Here is a 21794-nt window from a genome sequence, read left to right as displayed (position 1 = left end):
GCTGTATTCAGTGACCTGACTCAATAATCTCTGCTTATAAATACTGCAGACTTTACCATCTAACACAAATACTAGTATGGTGGTTGTAAGATTATACTACGATTAAAATTTTGTTTGGGGCAGCTTTTTTAGTGTTTTTTAAATCAATTTTTTATTACAATTTTTTTTTTGAAAGCAGTAAAAAAAACGGTCAAAAGCTGTTCCAAATAAAACTTAAGAGTGATAAACATCTAAGCACAAGTATGTTATTTCACTCTACACAATAACACATAAAAAATTATTACATATACCACATATAAGAATTCTTGCGAGGAATTTGGTTCACATTCAATGCTCATGGTAAGGCACCATAGTGGGAAGCTAAAATCAGTGCGTATTTTTCTTCATTTTAACTTGACACCAATATTGACATTTAAAAAAAATAAGTGTTTGAATTTATTATTTTATAATTATTATAATGGAAAAAAGTTCTTTCGACTTGCACTGCATTTATTTTATAACAAATTCTAAATTTTTTAATTTATGATGATAAAATCTTGATTGGATCTAAAATCAAATATATAATTTTAGTAGTAAAAGATCTAGTGGGGGTATTGCAACTTTGGGCGATTAAGTCATTAAAAAGAGCATGTATTTTAGATATCTTAGATTTATTGTTCAAAGTGATGGTGTAATATATGAGGAAATTATTGAAAGAATTTAAGTTGGATGGTTGAAATGGAGGAATGTATCGGGCCTTTTGTGTGACATAAACATACCGTTCAAATTTAAGAGAAAATTCTATAAGAAAGTGGTGAGACATATAATATTTTATGGTGCAAAATGTTGGTCATTAAAAGAGAAACATATAAATAAGTTTAAGTGTTGGAGAGATGAGGATGCTCATGTGGTTGAGTGAGTTTACTCTTAGGGACATAATGCGAAACGAGTTTATACATGAAAAGATTGGAGTAGCTCCAGTTGCCGATAAGATTAGAGAGAGCCGTCTAAGATGGTCTGATCACATAGGATTCTAATCACTCGATTATGAAAGTAGATATATTATATTTGGCTTATATTAAGAAATGTAGAGGTAGACTTAAAAAGATTTGGCTAGAAGTATTAGAAATGACATTTTTTATTAGAATTGAAAGAGAATTTGACTTTTAACAAGACACAATGGAGAAAAAAGAAAGATGTTGCCAGTGTAAAGGCTTGATGTTATCGATGATAAAATTTTGATTATAATATCCAAATAAAATTTATTTTTCTATAAAAGTCAAGCTTACAATAAGATGAATGAAAGGATAAAGATTATTAATTAGATTTTTATTTTAACAAAGAATAAATATTAACAATAAAAATTAAAAAAATAAAAAATATAAAATTTTTTAGGATCCCTTGCCCCCTTGAGTTAAATCCGACCAAGGATGCTATCTAGATATGAATACTATATTATATATGATTTTGAATATAAGTAATCTAAGAAATCTAATGGAACTAAAACCAAGCTTTTATGTAGCATAACATTATTATTTATCTTATTGTAATTAACACCTAATTAATCATAATTAACATTATTAGTTTTTTAATGACATGCTTGAACCATATAAAATACAAGAAAGTGCTACATGAAAGCACCTAATTATATAATCTTATGGATATTAAAATTAAGCATAAATTTCTTAATTTCAAGACAAATGTTGTGATTAACACATTAAATTGAAATTAACAAATTTAGTAAAAATAATAAAAACTTAGGATAAAAAAAGTTGATTTATTCACTAACACTAATAGTTAAACAAGTGTAAAACACAAACATTAGTACTATGATTAAGATTATACTAAGAGTAAGAGCAATAGCAATTTAGGCTTTGCTTGGGACCGCTGTCTTGTTACTTTTTAAAGATGCTTTTTAGTACAAAAATTTTTAATTTAAAAAATTTTTGTACTAAAAAATTATTTTTAAATGTAATAAGAAACTGCCCCATACAAAAATTTCTTGAACTAGAAATTTTTAGACTAGAAAGTTGCTTCAAAACATAGTAAAAAAGTCATCCCAAATAAAGCCTTAAGCACAAGTATATCAGTTTACTCTGCACAATAACAAAAGAATTATTATTGCATACACCACGTAAACTTTCAAGTAGGCTGTACTTATTATTTATCAATTTTCTCCAAGAAATGGATAACAATCCTCACAAGTAGTAGCATAAATTAAACCACTTATCAAGAAGTTGAAATGATTACTAAAACAAAATTGAATGTCCAATAAAAAAAAAAACTTATTGCAATCATTACTTCTAAAGACTAACAAGGCTTGATTAGTGAAGGGCAATCATACATGATCAAATATGATTAGGCTTAATACCCCAAGGGGTAGTTATGCCAAAAATTAATACTTTCTTTGGTATATAAAATCTCATACAATATTTAGCCAAATTCAAAGCTACTTGAGGCAACATTGGTGGAAATGATGCTTTGTTGTTTTGCTAATTCATCAACAATTTCACTATTACTATCTTTGAATGATATGTTAAGTTACCTAATGACTTAGTTGAAGTATTTGTGAAGCTTTAAATAAAATTTCATTAAGAATTTCATCAATGTCATAAAAAAAGATGAATATTGTAAATTTCGTCCTTGAAAAGCGAAGAAGGGACAGGGCCACACTAAATATGTCATAGCATATTAAAAATCTCAAAATTTCAAAGAATATTAAACAATTGATCAAAATTCTCTTTATTATAAAAAAAGTTTCATTGAAAAAATTCTTCTAAATTGAAACCTGACTCAAAGCTCTTTGCTCCAAGGAAGTCCTCTATTGATTATATAGCTTTGAAAATTTGAGAGATGTTATGTTTGCATCATTTTTGAAGACTGGAAGTAAAAAAATGTAATAAGATGAGGAAGCTAAGTATTAAAACTCATTGGCTTATTAACTACCTCAATTAATTTGAGCAACCACTGTAATGAATAATCATACTTGGAAAATCTTGACCCAAAATTAGGGGAAGTGAGAGACGTGTCTAATCAAAAGGTTTTATGGTAGTTGGAGCTAAGAAGAATGCTATACATCCCATGGAACCTTCTTCCAATCCAATCTAGAGGATTTTGAAGTATAGCCTTCTCAAGCTTTTAACAAACCATGATATGTGGCATCACCATTCATTGAATCAAAGGATGAGCTCTATTTCTTTTATGAGGAACATAGTCCAAGCCTTAATAAACCTCTTTATATCTCTCAACCTAAACTCTTACAAGTCACGAATGTGATGCACATTACCTTACAAGTGAGGCTACAATGCTAATTTGGATGTGGAAAAAATTGTGATGCAAGCGAGGTTGCATAAATGATCTTATAAGAAACATTTATGGCATACATGATATTGTAACATATGACATACATGATGTAGCATAAGTGAGATTTTGGTGTAGGTTAATTCAATATTAAATTGAATTGATCTAAAATACAACAATGTGCTAAAACATGTATGCATATCAATTTTGATTTCAAATCCATTATAAGTCAAAGTTAGTTCAAGCTTCTTTCATTTGGAAAAATTTGAGGAGAAATTATTACATGCGGACTCCGAATGTAGAGTTGTGTCCAGACTCCAATGAAATGTTCACACGCTGTCAAAATATAATTTTTTATATTACTGTGTATTTGTTGAGTATTTATTAAGTATTTATTGCATATTTACAGAGTATTTACTGTATATTTAATACTCAGTAAATACACAATAAATCCTTAGTAAAAACTCAATAAATACTCAGTAAATGAGCAGAGTCTTGACGTAACTCTACGTCCAGACTCCACAAGTAATAATTTATTAAATTTGAGAGCCTTAGCTCAATATCTTAAATAATACAAGAATACAAAATTATAATGTCAAAATGTAAAGGGAGAACTCCATAAATCAAAGAAATAAATACTTAAAAACTTAAAATTACACGCGCAAGCAAGAAGCTTGCATAAATGCCAAAAAAAAGAAAAAAAAAAAAGAAAACAGTTACGTTACATATTGTATCAACATGAATTGACATGAAGAGACTTAATAAATAATACTAATCAAGAGAATCATTAAGCTCAAATATAAGATTAGAGTATCAAATTTAATATCCTCCATTAGGGAACAACAAAATTTCCTCAAAATTGTGGAGCTTAAGAATTATTATTATTGAGTAACAATTAGTCTAATATAAAAAATTAAGTCCATAAATAAAGAACAAAATTATTAAATAATTAATCAAGCATTTCTTTCATACCAAATATTATAAATTATAATAAGAGATGAACCACAAGTATTTGATAATAGAATTGCATAAGAGAAAGATATTTTATCAAACTAATGAAACTAATGAGAAAGTGATGTCATTTGGAAGGTAAGATACAATTAAGCTAATTACAAAACAAAAATTTAAAGAAGAAATAATTAATTATGATCTTCAAATTTTATATTATTGAGAGAGACTTTGACATTGAACTTCAACCTAATTATTCATTGAATTTATTTTAAAATAAATATAATATAATTTTTAATTTATCAACAATAAATAAATTCATTATTTTTTAAATTCAATTTTATTTTTATAAATATATATATTTTTTGAAGAAATATGGGTTAACATATTTTTATCAAATTTAAAATTAAAATGAAAATTAAAATTATTAAAAAGAGATTAATTAATTTATGGAGTAAAAAATATTTTAATATATAATTATAATAGATTTCATTTAAAAATTTGATAAATAAAATTTATGATTAAAAATATATAAAATGAAATATAATAAAGAATATATTAGATTTTTTTTGTTGTTAAAAAATAGGATTTGGTTACTCCATTTTGATGTAAGTTTTTCGGTTGGAGATGCCCTTACTCTCCTCTTAGGCCAGAGATTATTACGTGCGAGAATGGAGAAGGTGCCAAATAAATTCTCCTTTTTAGCGCCCTTTCTTCCCGATCGGCTGGTGATTCGATCGCCGGAGAAAAGGAGAGGATGGCGGCTGAAGCGGCGGTAGATGCCGGCGAGTTGAAAAGAGGGGCGATTGTGGTGGGAATCGATGACAATGAGCACAGTTTCTACGCGCTTCAATGGATACTCGGCCACTTCTTCGCCGGCGGGGGCGCTGGTTATAAGCTATTCGTCGTCCACGCCAAGCCCAACCCCACCTCGGTCGTCAGCATCGGGGGCCCTGGTATATTTTGCTATTTTATATATGTTTTTGTTTATTTTGTTTGATTACTTGTTCTTTCTTCATTGTGGGATTCATGTGTCAATTTTCTTCAGTTTAATCGAAAGTGCTTTATTATTATTTTTATTTTTGGTGAAATCTCATAAGCCGTGGGTTTTTATTTTTTTGGCTCTGGTTTTTGCAGTTTTGTTTGAGTGCTGCTCGATATGATTTTTTTTTTAAATCATTACGACGTGCTTTGATCGGCTATTTACTGTTTTTCTACTACTTTTGATCTAAAAGATCACGGTATGAGAATTTTTTTTTTTTTATGATTTGTGTTGGTTTTTGTTGAAAGAGTTCTTCAGCTTAAAATAACTCCCCGGGTTTTCTTAATTAATTTTTAGCGAATATGTTGGGAAAATAAGCCGTGCTTTGCTCTCGATCTTTATGCTGGGGGATAGCGTTATTGTGTTTATTATAAATTGCCATGCCAATTTTCTAGCTAAATAAGCAGTGAGTCAAGGACGCTAAATATTTTTACATTCAGGGGTTGTTTGGCTGCAAGTAGGATTTAGCTCAAGTTGGAATTTGTAAATTCCGACTTAATAAATCCTGTGAGGTTTAAATCCTGAAAATTGTTTGACTTAACAGGTCTAATTATATCCAATAAAATCGTGCTAAACTGTTGTGCTGCTTATTCTATGTGATTGTGAGATTGACAATTAAAACATTAATAACATTCTCCTTTTCACAACGAACAACATTATTGCAACTCATCAAGGATACATGATAAAAATCTGTTCTAACATACAATGCATTTTAGCATGATGACTACAGAAAGCAAAGTTCTCTATTAGAATATGAATGCTAAAAAAAATACCGAATAAATTTGAAAGGAATGCAAGGTACATCATGTGTAACAAGCATCCAATTCTTGTATATTTCTTCTATTGCATGTTTCTATATTGGGTGAGTTTCTTATACTTGTTTGAACCAACTCACATTTTCAGGTCAACAGAACAGTGATCCAAATTTAAAAAAAAAAACCTAATGCAAATTAAATAAGAATCTTTGGTGGGTGTTCCAAGGCATTGTTTTGGAGTTGTTTGCCTTAGGCATATCGGTAAAATCTTTGAGATTGCTTTGTAAGAATATAAAACATATTTTAAACAAATATTATACATATTTATTTTATGTATGTAGGCATCATTGTTCATATGAATGCAAATGCATATAAATAGGTTATTTTCTACCGACATATTAAAAAAAAAAGAAAAACTGATTTTCAATATCTGCGTTTGGATCATTTTCTTAGTGAAATTTTGGTAGACATAAGAATTGATGAATATATTTTCTAATTCCATTCTATTGCCATCTGGCATTTTTAGACCCAATTCGAATGTAAAGTAGTGACAAAATCTTTCTCATTCAAGCACGCACTAATGTTGGTTCGTCATTATTGAGCCAAGTGCCAACTTTATTTTATGTTATCTTTTATAACTTTGATATGATGGCGGCCACTTCATTGTTTTTCTACGAGATTTGAAGCAGCACTGATTTAGGAGTCAAAGAGTGCGATTGATATGGGGATGCAACCGATAAGGAAAGTAGGAAGGTAGTGGGTTCAAGATGGTGGTGTGCTTGGAAGATCAGAGGTATCTTTTTTATGGAGGCACACTATTCATGAGGGGATCATGAGGATGTCATAGATGCGAGTTTCTCCTATTTTAAATTCGTTAAATTTGCTCCAATTGAGGGATTTAGTAAATCCGTGATCTACTGTGTAGCGGGGGTAACCAAGAATACCTGATTTAAGCTTTTGTGTATTTAAGTTTTTTTTCTTTTTGTTGTTTGACAATATTTATTTATTAGAAGAGGATTTTCAACAAAGGTGGATGCGATATTTCGATAAACTTTTTAATGAAAAATGTAAGAATACAATTGATTTTAGTGAACTTAGCATACTAAATGAAAATAAAGATTTTTGTTTTTATTATCGTATTAGTAAAATCGAAGTTAGATAGGTTTTAAAAAAATTAAGTGTGGAAAATTTGTTGGACTTGATGATATTCCAATAGAGGTGTGGAAATGCTTAGGAGACAAAGGAATTTCTTGGTTTATAAAACATCTTAATATTAATTTGAAGACTAAAAAGAGGCCAAATGAGTGGAGAAAGAGTATTGGTTCCTATTTTTAAGAAAAAAAAGGTTACGTATAAGAGTGTTTGAATTATAGAGGAATTAAGTTGATGTGTCATACATTAGAACTATGGGAGTGAGTTTTTGAGCATATGTTATGACATGATACTAAGATTTCTCAAAATCAATTTGGATTCATGCCGGGTAGGTCTAAAATGGAATCCATATATTTATTGAGAGGTTTGATGGAGAAGTATAGAGAGAATAAGGAGGATCTACATATAATATTTATCGATTTAGAGAAAGCATATGATGAAGTTCCAAGAGAAGTGCTTTGGAGAGCCCTAGAAAAGAAAAAAGTTAATAATGCTTATAATCAAGTCATTAAGGACATGTATGCAAAAGTTGTTACTTGTTTTCAAACACAAGGTGGTGGTTTGACTAGTATTTTTCTATTTCATTTGGATTACATCAAGGATTAGCATTAAGTCCATATCTTTTTTGCTTTACTCATGGATGTTCTTACTAGACATTCTCAAGTGGATGTATCCTGGTGTATGCTTTTTGCTCATGATATTAATCTTGTTGATAAGACAAGAGAGGGAGTTGAAGGAAAATTTGAATTATGGAGGTCAACGTTAGAGTCTAAAGGTTTTTGTTTGAGTAGATCTAAAATAGAATACATGGAGTATGATTTTAGTAATAAAAGATCTAGTGGGGGGACTGTGATTTTGGGTGATCTAATTATTAATAAGAGTACATGTTTTAGATATATTGGGTCTATTGTTCAAAATGGTGGTGAAATAGATGGGGATATTATTAGTATAATTCAAACTAGATGGTTGAAATGGAGGAATGCATCAGGCATGCTGTGTGAAAGAAAAGTACCCCTCAAACTTAAGGAAAAATTCTATAAGATGGTGGTGAGACCTGCAATGCTTTATGGCACAGAATGTTGGCCATTAAAAGAGAAGTATAAAATTAAGTTAAGTGTTGCAGAGAAGAGGATGCTCAGGTGGATGAGTGGCTCTTCACTCTTAGAGACAGAATGCGAAATGAGTATATACTATATACGTGAAAATGTTGGAGTATCTCTAATGGCAATTAATATTAGAGGGAGTCATCTCAGATGATTTAGTCACATAAAGCATCGACTCTCGGATGATCCGGCTATGAGAGTAGATTTATTGGATTTAATCTATATTAAGAAAGGTAGAGGTAGATCAAAAAATAATTGGTTAGAAAGTATTACAAATGACAATTTTCTATTAGATTTAAATGAAAATTTGACTTTTAACAGGACAAAATAGAGAAAAAAATATTTATGTAGCTGGCCGGACTTGCACAGTGATAATCAAGGCTGATGAGTTCTCAATTACATTTATGTACAGTGAGGGGCTTCAGTTACTTTTTTACTTGTTTTGTTTTCCTCCTCTTGAGCGTGCTGTTGAGGATGTGACTTTGCAATAATTATGGTTATAGATCTAGATTAAAAATTCAATGAACTTGCAATGGCTTGGTTCTGAGGAGGCAATCTAAACATTGAGATTGAGTTGCAACCTAGACAAAGTAATGTCTAGTTTCGCAAAATCCTAATATGAATATCTGGGTGTTTGGAAACCCGATGTGTTGACGTCTTAGTGCTGGAAACTAAGCACAGCTATTCATATGCCTATTTTATTGGAAAACCAAGCATAAATACTTGAGATTGGAAAACCATTGTTCTTATTTACAAAGCCTAGTAGGATTTCAACCTAGCCATTACTGCTTACGTTATTGGAAAACCAAGCATAAATACTTGAGATTGGTCTATTATAGTTGTTCTTAATTACAGAAGTGTGGTTCTCACCACTTGTGCTGGTGAAGAGGTTTATAACTGCTGGGGAATAACGAACGTAAATCTTTACAAAATATAGCAAAAACTATTGTCAGTATTTGTAAAAACTGCGAAATTAAACAATTTATTTGCAACTAGAAAAGTATTTTTCATTTTTCATCAAAAGGTCAAGCTACAGAATTTTCTCACAAAATTTTCTAAATGGGCCTATACTCGCTTGTTTAGATGTTGTTAGTCTTAACTGTTAATATAGTATGCTTATTGCTGAGTAACTATTGGATGGTAAGTCGTTAATTATATCCTGTATTTGCAACTTCATACTGAGTCGGACATTAGATAAGCTCCTAATGAAGTTATCCATTAGATTTAGTCAACTTCCTTTAGTCATAACCAGCGAGATCGACTAAATGATATGTTTAGGATTTACTAAACTAGTTAAATAATTAGTTTTTTAATTTTGCTATTTCAATTATCGATCTACCTAAAGCTCTTTTGTAGTATTTTTTTTTTATCTAAATTTGCAACTCAAATGAGTAGATACTTATCTACAATTTGATCATCAATATTGCTGAGGAGAAAATGATCAAAATGATCCCCAACTATATTAAATTATCATTTTAATCCCATAAATTTTTAAAAATGAATCAAAATTTTGGTTCCTCTTTAATGAGTTGAGCAAACTAGTCTTTTAATATAATTGGAGACTATTTTGATCTTTTATAAAGAGTCAAAGGGACAATTTTAGTCCTTTTCTCTATTTCTGAGATATAGAGTTGGATAAAGTCCCTTCTTCTTCTTCTTATAATAATTATGGACGCAGGAGCTGCAAATGTCCTTCCTTATGTAGAGTCAGATTTGAAGAGAATTGCTGCTAGGGTGATTGAGAAGGCTAGGGAGCTTTGTGTTGCTAATTCGGTATGCTACTGAGTTCTTTCTTTATACAGTTATATGTATTCTGACTTTTGGTTAATCATTTCAGGCCAATTGAACAGTGTTAATTGAATATGCTTAAATACAGTGTTAATCAAGTGCTTGAGTTTGCTTGTAATCTACTCGAACGAATTCTTTGCAAATTACTCTGCATGGGGAAGATGCTAAAAAATCTTTGAATGTTGATGGAATCTATGTACATGACTTTAGATAATTGTTTTAGAATGCTATTTTGTCTACAAGCTGGCTTGTTTGGCTCACGCATGTTAGCTATTTGGATTTATCCTGAAACCTGGAAACAAGTTTAGGTTACCGTGTGGATGAAATCATAGCTAGGTCATAAAACAGAGCCACTATCCATGGTGTGCAGTTAACCATGACTTAATACTGATTTTGTTCCTACAAGCTGTCTTGAGGATAGTCTAATTCTTACCCATGCAAAATTGCTATCCAAAATATTTAATTATTTATCAGACATTTTATAAAATAGCACCTATAGGATTTTTCTATGGAAAACACTTGTTACTTGTAGATTGCCAAATGATGAGCCAATCTTTAACTACCTTACTTGGAACTTAAACCTTGATGACTATTTTTAATACAGCATAAAGTTATACATCACTTTGTTCAAATTAAATATTTCATATGAATAAGATTTTAGCAACACAAATGAGCTGCTTGACATAAATTGCATAGGAGGCACTTAGTTAACTGCACAAAACTAGCAATGAATTATATGATGCTTCGGTATGAACCAATCTTTTGTTCTCCTTGCGGTTTGAAATGATTAAAATTGAACCGTCTTCTCTCATTACTTTTTCTTCTGTTAGTTAGCAATCTACAATGCCTCTAATCTGGGTGCTATTTGTATTGTTTGATTGCTAATATTCTTTGTTAATATTGTTCTCATAATATCTTTGTCATGCAAAGATAAAAGATGCTGTATTTGAGGTGGTGGAAGGAGATGCAAGGAACGTTCTCTGTGATGCTGTCGAAAAGTTTAATGCTGATGTGCTTGTTGTGGGCAGCCATGGCTATGGAGTAATAAAAAGGTATATTGGCTTTTGTATGCAATCCTTCAGTTCAAAATAATGATTAGTCTTTGATTCAGTTATGTACATGACATAATGAGTCAAGGTCATCGATTTATATTTTTAAGTTTTATAAAACATGCAAATTAAATGGTTTCGATTTCTTCTGTTGCTTGCCTATCTATATAATTCAAGTAAGAATAAGCTTAGCGAAAAGCTTAGGAGATTAGGTTTTAAATAGACTTGCGCTATTTGGTTTGCCAGAAAGTTATTCTAGCGTAAGTCAAAAGATACTTGGGTTAAGTTGCAAAGTTTAAGCTTGAGTAGGAATTAGTTATATTAATTCCCTGTGAATTAATCATTTAATAAACCCTAAGAGTTTGCTTGCTGCAGCGACAAATGTATTGAAATTAAGAAGAAATGGCGAGGCTGAGTGAAACTCGGGAATTTCCTGGGAAGAATATTCCAAGTGCTGTTTGACCGTTTTTCAGAAGATTGCTGTTGTGAATTTCTAATGCTAGCTTGGCTCCAGCCTCCAATTGTCAAAAAATTTATCCAACCTCATAACTTTCATAAATTTGGCTCATAATATCTTATAAGATTTTTTTTTTTCTTTTATTATATCCAACATGTCCTGTCTGTATAAATAAATGTAGTGGGAGAATTTGAAATCAATTAAGAATCTGTAGGATTAGAAATGAGAGAACTTATTGAGAGTCTCAGAGTAGGAATGACTAGAAAACTAGAAAGGGGATTCAAGGATGATTTCTTCTTGCTCCTTTGTATTGACTTAGTTTCTTCCTTAAGAAAAATTGATTAATCACTCTCAAGTCAGGAATCCATATTATTATTCTGTATGTTGTTGGACATTTTGGTCGAGTATCTTCCTACAAATCCTAGGTGTTTCAGATCAAATTTGATATGAAAGTGCTAGATTTGGAAGAATCCTGGTGATGCATCACATAATGATGAAATTTGTGGAAGATAATTAAGAAGATTGGATGGTTGGTCTCTTTCAAATGCTAACATTGCCAAATTTTACAAGGCTAAATTTTAAATAAACTTAATAGTAATTTTATTTTATTGTTGTACTTTTATTTAAAAAAATATAATTATATGTTGTTATGTTGAAATATTTGTGATTTATGGTATTCAGTGGTGTAATGTATTCAACACAATGGTGCCATGCAAGCAAGTTCACTACTAGTCAACTTAAGCAAGTCAAAAAAGGGCCAAAGAAGTTCAAAATCCATTTTCTCCACATTCAAATGTCCATTCTTGAAACATGTATCAGATGTATGTAACTATCAATTTTCAAAGATTCGTTTAAGCATGATATTGCATTTTGTTCCCTTTGACCTATTAAGCCCAGACTAGAAAAAGGACTCATGCTTGGCTTGATGATCCCTGCCTCCAACATCTCCCAAATCAGTTTTTCGATTCCATCCTTCTGAATTTAAGGGTATTGGTAGGGTCTGACACTAACTGGTGACACCTCCTCCCTCAAGGTGATGACATGTTCTTGCTCCCTCGGTGATGACAATCCTTGAGGTGACTACAAAACCTCACTGGACTGATGTGTAAGCTGTTGTATTGAAAGATTGATGTCTCCCCTCTCCTCCAATATGATCCCTTCCAAGCTCTGCAACTCCATCAGAAATACTCCCCCCACCTCCCGTATGGTCCTCATCATGATTTTAAGAGAAATCATGGCTTTGGATAACTCTCCATTTCCCTGGATCACCTCCTTCCTTCCATCCACCATCATTTCCATCATCAGTGCACCCCAATTGGACTGGTTGTCTCCCAAGGTATGCAGCCATTTCATCCTTAGGATGACATCAGTGCTCCCTAACTCCAATGGGAGGAAGTCCTCCCTCACTTGGACCACTTGTATGGTCAAGACCTCCCCTTGCACATCATCACCTTGTAGCACCCTGTGTCCACTAGCTTGACCCTCAATTAGACCACAATCTGGTTGGAGATGAAATTATGGGTGACCCCACTGTTAATCAACACCATTATCTCCCTGTCTATTATCTTTCCTCTCACTTTCATGATGTAATTTGGAGTGAATTCCACAATTGAGTTTAAGGAGACCTCCACAACATTTAAATGCAGCTCTTCTTCCCCCTCCACCATTACCTCACTCCCACCTCCCTCAATTTTCTCGTCATCACAGACAATGAGAATCTGAAGAGTTTGGGTCTTTATACCTATGCCCTAGTGTATACCTCTTATCACATTTGAAACATAGTCCCTTCTCGCTCTTCTCATGCAACTCCATCTCAATGAGCTTCTTGAAGTTTCCCCCAGGTCTCCCTCCTATAGTCTTTTTCTTTGGGGTCTCCTTAAGAATACTCAATTTCTCCCTAAGAATACTCAGTGTCGGCCCCTTGGGTGCCAAAAAGGTGATGGTCATCATGTATGAACCTCCTGACCTGTTGGCTCTAGTTTCTCTCTCTAGGTACCTCTGATCCTTCACTAACAGAGCTAGCTCCATTGCCTCTCCCAAATCACGAGGCCTTATCACTAAAACTGTAATTTGAATCTCTAGCTTGAGCTCTTTCATAAAGCTCCCATCTAGTATGGTCTTTGAAAGCTGGTCCAGTCGACTGGCAAGGTGCTCAAACCTCTTATGGTACTCCACCACTATCTCCTCCTGCGTTAGAGCCAATAACTAGATGCCCCCCTGTTGCTTCAAAAACGTTCCAAAAAGCAGTGCTTAAACTTCTCCAGGTCTGTATGGGCTGTCTCATATCCCTCTATTGGTATCATGACAACACTTTACAGTCCAAGCACAGCCCGATCGCTGTCAGTCTTTCCTCCTTCGTCAACCCTTTGACAACAAAATACATTTCCGCCCTATATGTCCACCCATGTGCATCATCTCCTTCAAAAATAGGCATCTTCAGCTTCCTTACTCTCGGATCTCCTCTGTGCCTCCTATTTCTTCAATAACCTCCCATTCCCCAAGGGGGTGGCCCCTCCAAGTGTCCAGATAATTCCTTCTATTCTCATACCCAAATCATTTGTTAAAATGCCCTCATATTCCTTTCAAATTTAGTACCCCTCCAGTCATAATCAACCCCTCCTTTTCAAATTCAGCACTCCTTCGCTTATATCTAAACCCCTCATGCCTCTCTCCATACTCTCTACCTATATTCTCCATAGGAATAGGCTTTAGCGGAGGCATTCTCTCTTTTCTCTCCAAAATTTTCACCTCGATCTTCCCCTCTCTTTAACGGATTAAGATTTTTTCTGTTCCCTTGGCTGCTGGCGGCTCCCCTCACCTCCGACGACGCTATTTTTGTTTGGATATTGAGCATCCTCCTCATCATCTCCGCTATGATGACAAACTTCCTATCAATATTCTCATGGACGGTTGAAATTTGAGTTTCAAAATCTGAAATTTTTCTTTGAAATCAAATTTCAATTGTCCGATCTCCCCTTCCAATAATTCTACTTTTCTTCCTATCATAGATACCTGGATTTATGCTTTGATACCAGTTTGATAGGAAGTAGATGCAAAAATTGAGAAAAGCTAGGAAGAAGAACACACAAGAATATTTTTTTATTGAAAGATCTATAAAGGAAAACATAAGATATAATTGGATCTTCAATTGGAGAGGAAGGTCCTGCTCTCCTAAATCCCTAGCTGCAAGCTAGAGCCCTCTCAACCTAATCAATTCTAAATTCAGCAAAACCAATCATAAAAAATTGAACCATAGGGTAAACAACCTACTTAAAGCATATAATAACCTAGCAAATCCCAAAACAACCCTCTGCATTTGAATTTTCCCTCCTAGCCCTCTCCATTTGGGTCCCACCCCAAGGGGGTAGGATTTCATCCAAGCGGTAGGAGGGATTCCCACCTGTCATAAAACCTGGCTGGTCCAGGAGGGACCGGTCCATCAAATATCCTCATCTATTTCACCATCACTCTGAACAATACACCAAAACATCTAAAACATGTTCTATTATTAATGAATTGCCGCTCAAAGTCACAATACCCCCACTAGATCTATCAGACTATCACTACTAAAATTACATTATATATATTCAGTTTTAGATCTACTCAAATGAAAACTTTTAGACTCTAGGGTTGATCTCCATAATTCAAGTTTACCTTCGAATCCCTCTATAGTCTTATCAACAAGAAGAATATCTTTAACAAAAAGCATATAATAGGGTACAACCTCTTGCAAATGTCTAGTGAGAACATCCATGACTAAAGCAAAAAAGATAACTCTTGGAGATTGACTTGGTCATCTCGAACCTAATTTTTTGGTGAGAGTTGTGTTGACCAATGAATAATATCCAAAGGAAAACGAGAGTGAAATCATACATTCGCTCTGTTGAATTCCGAATATCCCGCTCTGTACCTCGTATCTGTCGAAGACATCCGCGAATCCCGCTGAAATCGGCGCTGTTGGAGTCGTTTCCCGGAATTCCTGTGTAAAACCTGCGACGACGGCCTCGATTTCACTCCTTCTCGCATCGTTAAATACCGACTCAAAGGGATCATTCGGCTGTTGCTCTTCCACACACGCGAACTGCTCGCTGCCTTGCTCCACTCCCTCACTCCCGATCCAGATTCCTTCAGTCCAGAGAAGCCGAGAGAGAGCGAGAGAGAGAGAGAAAGAGAGAAAGAGAGAGCTTACTTACGTGTCCGGCCCTCTGAACCGAGTGGTTTTGCCGCCAAATGGCACCACGGATAGCGGTTATGGCCAGAGCCAATACGTTCCTTGTTGGCATCAAATCTTTGAGATATGAATCAATAGGATATGATCGATAGGGCACAAAGCCCTCTGTTAGCTAAGGTGGATTCAAATTTGTCCCCTTAGACAAACATTCACACCCGGTCTACAAGGTCCTCTTGGACGAAGCAACCCATGGCTGCCGACAAGGATCCTTCTGTCAGGTTGGGTCGACTACCTCCTCTGACTAAGTAGACCAGGGATCACGATGGCCCAGGACGACGGAACCATGGGATCTTGATCGGGTCCATCATCCATTCCCCCACCATCCGCTTTAAGTGCTAGGTGGTGAAATTTCATATTTTAAATATCAAACTTTTCAATACTTTCCAAATTTCAAAATCCAAATTCATGCTGCTACTATATACCAGATAACACGTATATTCTACATATCTGATTGATGACTAGCCTTAATCGAAAGTTCTCTCTCGTGATCGGGAGGGGTAATTAACTATAGGGGCTTGCGCCTATAGGAAACCAGAACTCAGATCATAAAGTCCTCACAAAATGAGGGCTAAATCTCTGGGTAGTGTCTTATCTACAAACCCATATGCCTTCCAAAATTTACCCTGGAACTTAATCCGTTAAAACTCCCTCGCCAAAAGAAAAGCGCGAGTGGAGGCCGGGGACGAATTTTCGGAGCCCACAAGTTGTTATATGTTATTTATCTTTATTTTGTTAGTATCTATTGCATCTCCATAGCCCCTCTCATGATATGGTGTTGCTCTTCAAATTCCCTCTACTCAATGCGAAGGAAAACTCATCATTTGTAACCCTTCCCAAACTAGCCCAAATCTATTTCCCTGCCTTTTCCACCATATCTACACACCTAATCAACCCTTGACAACCTCAAATCCTTATCTCTAATATCTCACCGCATCCCAAAGAAGCCATAGTAGAGCCCTTAACGCACCCTTAGCTCCACATATCCATCTCACAAGTTCCACCCTCTCGGCCAATATCTAGTCCCACTTCCCCTTTTTAATGTTTTACTTCCAAAAGGCTTTTGAACATCAAACTACTTCCAATTGCTTCTTTTCCATTCACCTACATCATAAATAAATAGTCACCCATAAGTCCACCCCCACCACCACTCATTTAATTGGTATGATGAAATTTATGGAAGGTAGTGAAAAATGGAAAAATGATTATGTTGGATGCTTGGCCACCACTTACAACTATACCAACTTATTTGTAGTTCGATTTTAAATAAATTTATAACACTTTTACTTTATGGTTCAATTTTTTTTTTGTAAGATATAATTATTTGGAGTTATGTTGAAATAGTATGTGGTGAAATTTGTTTCATGCAAGTGTGGTCATCTAAGCAAGCTCACTGTTAGTCAACTCAAGCCCAAAGCCATTTATAAGCTTTACAACTTAAGCTTTCAATTCATCCTAAGCTTCGCAACTCAATCACCCATGCTCCGCCCTCACGGCTAAGATCTAAATCTCATTTCCCTTTCTTATTGCTCTCGACCATCCTAAGTAGTTAGATCTCAAAATTTTTTGGCAAACTATTTCCAATACCCTCTATCTTATTACATAATACTTCTTCATTTTCTTCAAAGTCTACCACCACTCCATCATTTGGTACATAGTCAAAACTTGATGAAACATAGTTAAAACTTGGCAATGCAAAGAGACTTCTACAAGGTTACATCTATTTGCAATAAAAAGTTTGTAAGACGGTAAGAAAATTTTACATATATTTTTTATCATTATTTATTAATATTGCAAAAAATCTTTTTTTAATTTCAGTCTTCCAAAAAATTTTTTTTTTCATTTTTCTTTTTTCATTGTGATATATAATGAGCAATTCATTATGAAATTAGAAAGATTCTTCATGAAACAAAAGAAATGCTCACTTATGTTGTTCCTAGATCTAAATAAATCAAGGTCTAAGCATTAGAAGAAGTTAGACTAAAAAAGTTGTGTAAATGTGTCAATGGTGAAAATTAAGTTATGCTTTTAGGAATCCAAGTGTATAGTAAAACTAGTAATGAATCTTTTAAATAAACTCATGCATCCAACATGCCCTAATCTACCACAATAACCATATTTAATATTAGGTAAATGAATTTTCAATTTCAATGAAAGTTTTGTGCTTTTTTTTTTAAGAGTTCATTAATCAAAGGAATAAAAATTAACATATGAAAAATGTTAAAATTAATCAAAATTTTTACCTTATGACATCCCTTTCAAACTTTGATTTGAACCATTTTGAAATGCATGTAATGCAAATCTTCAACGATCTTCCATAAAGACGTACCTACAACATAAACTCTCTCCTTAGATTTCAACAAGTTTGGGTTGACTAATAGTAGATTAAAAAAAGTGTCCGTTTTGAAAATTAATTATTCCTTTAGGAATGCAAGGGGGTGTGATAAAACTATTCATTTTCACGGATCTATTAAATAAACTTATGTATGGAACATGCCCTAATATATTACAATAACTATTAGTGGTGTAAACGGGTCGAGCTGAGCTCGAGTCACCCCTTGCTTGTGCTTGATCTTGTTATTATTTAATTAATCGAGTGTAAGCTCGAGCTCGAGCTTAATTTTGTGAATTTGAGTTTGCTTATGAGCTTGCTCATTTATTATGATAGAGAGAATAATTTTGATTCAACCAATTATTATAATAAAATGATAAAAAATGATAAATTAAAAGTAAATCAATAATAAATAGATTGATATAAGGAAGTGATATATAATTTTTAAATCTTTTAAACAATTTTATACTTAAACTCTTAAATTCTAATAGGTTTTAAGTGTATTTTATGTTAATATTTTTTAAACAAGTCAGTTTGCTAGTTAATGAGCGAGTTGGGGCTGATTGAAGCTTTTGCTCATTTGCTCATTTGCTCATCGAGCTTAGCTCATGAGCCATTTGTCGAGGCGAGCCCGAGTTGGCTTGACTCACTTGCACGAGTAAAAAACTAAAAACTATATTTAATATTAGTTAGAGCATGCATGAAAGATTTAACAATTATATTATTTTTTTCTTCTAAAAAAGAGAACTAGCATGCATGTGAGATTTATAACATGAAGTGTGCATACAAGAACTAAAGTAAGCAGTGATAGATGTAATCGATAAATGGTTAAACTTACATTCAAGATAACATTTACAACTTCTAAATCGTTCATCTTATTATATAAAAGATTAATACCTTTGATAATAAATCATTTGATAAGCTAGTATTCTCATCTTTTAAAGTTCTAATTCTATCATTCAAATCATCATGACAACAAGTACTAGAAGTGCTAAAAGAAATTTTAAGTAAACCATTCTATCTTTTGTAGTCTAATTATGATTGGGTGCTTGAGGTTGTGGAGAGTGCCTTTCTTCCTTTTATTCAACTTCATGAACAAATGCAACGTAGGTATTGGGTGTCTCTTTGTTCTTTTTTTTTTTTCTTGTCACTCTTCTTCTTATCTATCTTGTTGGAGGATTGTCCGTGTGATTCATTTTTTGTGGCTTTACAAAGTTATCCCTTTGTTGCATTTCCTTCTTTTTTTCTCTCTTTATCTTTTGATAAATCCCACAAACAAAGAAAAGAGTATCCAAAATTGATTTACCGGTTTTTAAATTTGAAACAAGTTTAAAAACATTTGGTAATAAAGCATATTGAAAATATGAAAGAGTTAAAAGACTAATTCATTCCTTTCAAATCTCATTAGAACTCGATAAAGAATCATTCAAAATAATAAATCATAATTTAGATTAATTCTATGAAAGAAAATATTAAAATTCAAATTTTCCAAAAATAAATTTTATCTTATCAAATACATGTAATACATCACTAGAATAACCAAAATTTAAAATTGACTATGCGTGCATGTGGATGTTAAATTTTAACAATTTTAAGCCTTAAAATCAACATGGGCCTTGGGTGTCTCTTAGTTTAGTAAATAGTTGATCTATGACTCTTTTATTAATTCATTTGAATTATTTCTATAGTTATCTTAACAATTTAACCCATATTTAATTACATGTTAATGTATAAATACTATTAGCATTAATTAGTTAAATTAATAAGTTAATGATATTAATTAATCATTGATTAAACTGATTAATTTCTAAAAAATTCTAATTAATATATTTTTAATTAATTGACCTATGACTAATTCACATAAGTGATTCCTACTCACGCTTAAAAGCTTTGCATCTTCCCCAAATATTTTCTTAGCTCATGCGCTAACTTTTTTTTTTTTGGCCACTTAAATTGCTTATGCCCACTGTCCAACTCTTCCAACTTTCTCGCTTTTCCTTTGGATAGCCAAGCAAATAAGTCACGACTCTTCCAATATATCTGTATTTAAAGCCCTGCTTTATTTATCCAATTGGCCACATCTTATCTTGAAAAACACACCACTCGTAGTTATTTGTTTAAAGTAAATATTCCATGAGAATTACATTTAACATGAGAAATTACATTTGAAGTTCTTTCATATAGAAAAAATGGAAATTTTCAAATTAAAGTGAACCAAAAACTACTAAAAAAATTATGGTGTTTAAGGTTCAGGTTCCTTTTGGGATGATTAGATTATAGTTGCCTGTAATTAGTCGTAAAATTATTGTGAGAAAGTCAGGTTTTTGAAAACTATTGTAGGTATAGAGACATATTTCCTGCAAAAAATTTTATCAACAGCTTTATTATGGCCACCACTCCTGTTCATCTGATTGTGAACATATTTTTTTATCACATAAATTTTTGTGTAGCTGTGAATTTATTATGAGAAAATTTGAGTTTTTTGACAAGTTTTGTTGATATATAATATTTTTTTCTCCATAAAAAATCAAATGCTAGATTTTTTTATCCCTATTGCACTCCAATAGATCTGTTTATGAAAAGATTCTTTTTATTACCCTTAGGCTTCATTTGGGACGGCTTTCTCGGTGCTTCTTAAAGCTGCTTTAAGAATTTGTAAGAAAACCGTTCCAAACGAAACTTTAATTTGTTGAATCCTGAGCTGATTCTTAATTTATCGATTGCCATGCAGGGCGGTGCTGGGGAGTGTGAATGACTACTGTGCTCACCATGCACACTGCACGGTCATGATAGTGAAGAAGCCCAAGCACAAGAACAAGCACTAATCCTCTCAAGGTTTTATTCTACTGAACTTAAAAAGAAAATAAATTCCTCCAATTGTAATAGCCTGTCAAACTTGATGAATCTATAAAACTCTGGTTTGTATAAAATGTTTGCTGTGAATGAATACAATATAAATAATAATAAGCACAGTTTGTCCAGGCTGCCTACTTTTGCTCTGGATTTTATCTATCTAAAATATCTCCATATTACAAAAATTTTTAGTTTAATTTTTTTTTTTTACTAGAAAGCTGTTTTAGAAATCAATAAAAAAACTGTCTCAAATATGCCGCTTCTTTCCTTTGAAGGATTTACTCAAAATTATTTATGCAGTTAGCGGTTGCAATGTTACCTTTGAAGCTTTGTTTGGGATAGCTTTTAGTCTTAAATTTTTCATTGCTTTAAAAAAAAAAATGCTAGAAAATTGTTGTAGGAAACAGTAAAAAAATTGTCTCAATTGAAGCTTGAGTTAGATATGCATAAGGTTTATTATAGAATTGTTTAAGGTGATGTAATTGTATGGTTTTAGTTCTAAATTGATCTAACTTATCAACCAATATATTATCAACTGTTCTTTATTCTTATTATAAGTGCTAGACTAGAGTTCTTTGCATCTAAAATAAAGTAAAAAAAGAAAAAGAAAAAAGATGACATTATTTTACTATCTTTATCTATTATTGCTTTTGATCACTTAACAAAAAATCTTCAAAAAAGACTATCCAATATCCTATTGTGCACCCAGAAAGCTTAATTTGACATTAATGTTATCCATGTGCTTTTGTTGATGGCTTAGTTAATCTTATTATTGGTAGTGAACTATACTAAAAGCTTCTATGGCAAT

General features: G+C 32.8%; 1 protein-coding gene across 1 annotated transcript; it reads left to right on the top strand.

The window, feature by feature from the left end:
* The first annotated feature begins 4894 nt into the window (after positions 1-4894).
* On the top strand, positions 4895-21121 carry LOC110101109 (universal stress protein PHOS34). The gene is made up of 4 exons (XM_020828890.2): positions 4895-5183; positions 9958-10052; positions 10998-11119; positions 20865-21121. The coding sequence occupies exons 1-4, from the start codon at positions 4985-4987 to the stop codon at positions 20956-20958; spliced, it is 510 nt and encodes a 169-aa protein (XP_020684549.1). The 5' UTR covers positions 4895-4984; the 3' UTR covers positions 20959-21121.
* Positions 21122-21794: the final 673 nt, after the last annotated feature.

The sequence above is a fragment of the Dendrobium catenatum genome, unplaced genomic scaffold, assembly GCF_001605985.2.
Source record: "Dendrobium catenatum unplaced genomic scaffold, ASM160598v2 fragScaff_scaffold_133, whole genome shotgun sequence".
Classification (NCBI taxonomy): Eukaryota; Viridiplantae; Streptophyta; class Magnoliopsida; order Asparagales; family Orchidaceae; genus Dendrobium; species Dendrobium catenatum.
This window is presented reverse-complemented; position numbering and strand designations above follow the sequence as displayed.

Coding starts and splice junctions, on each gene's coding strand:
- LOC110101109 (XM_020828890.2), top strand. CDS start 4,985: ATGGCGGCTGAAGCGGCGGTAGATGCCGGCGAGTTGAAAAGAGGGGCG. Junction 5,184..9,957: donor CGTCAGCATCGGGGGCCCTG/GTATATTTTGCT, acceptor TTATGGACGCAG/GAGCTGCAAATGTCCTTCCT. Junction 11,120..20,864: donor GGCTATGGAGTAATAAAAAG/GTATATTGGCTT, acceptor ATTGCCATGCAG/GGCGGTGCTGGGGAGTGTGA.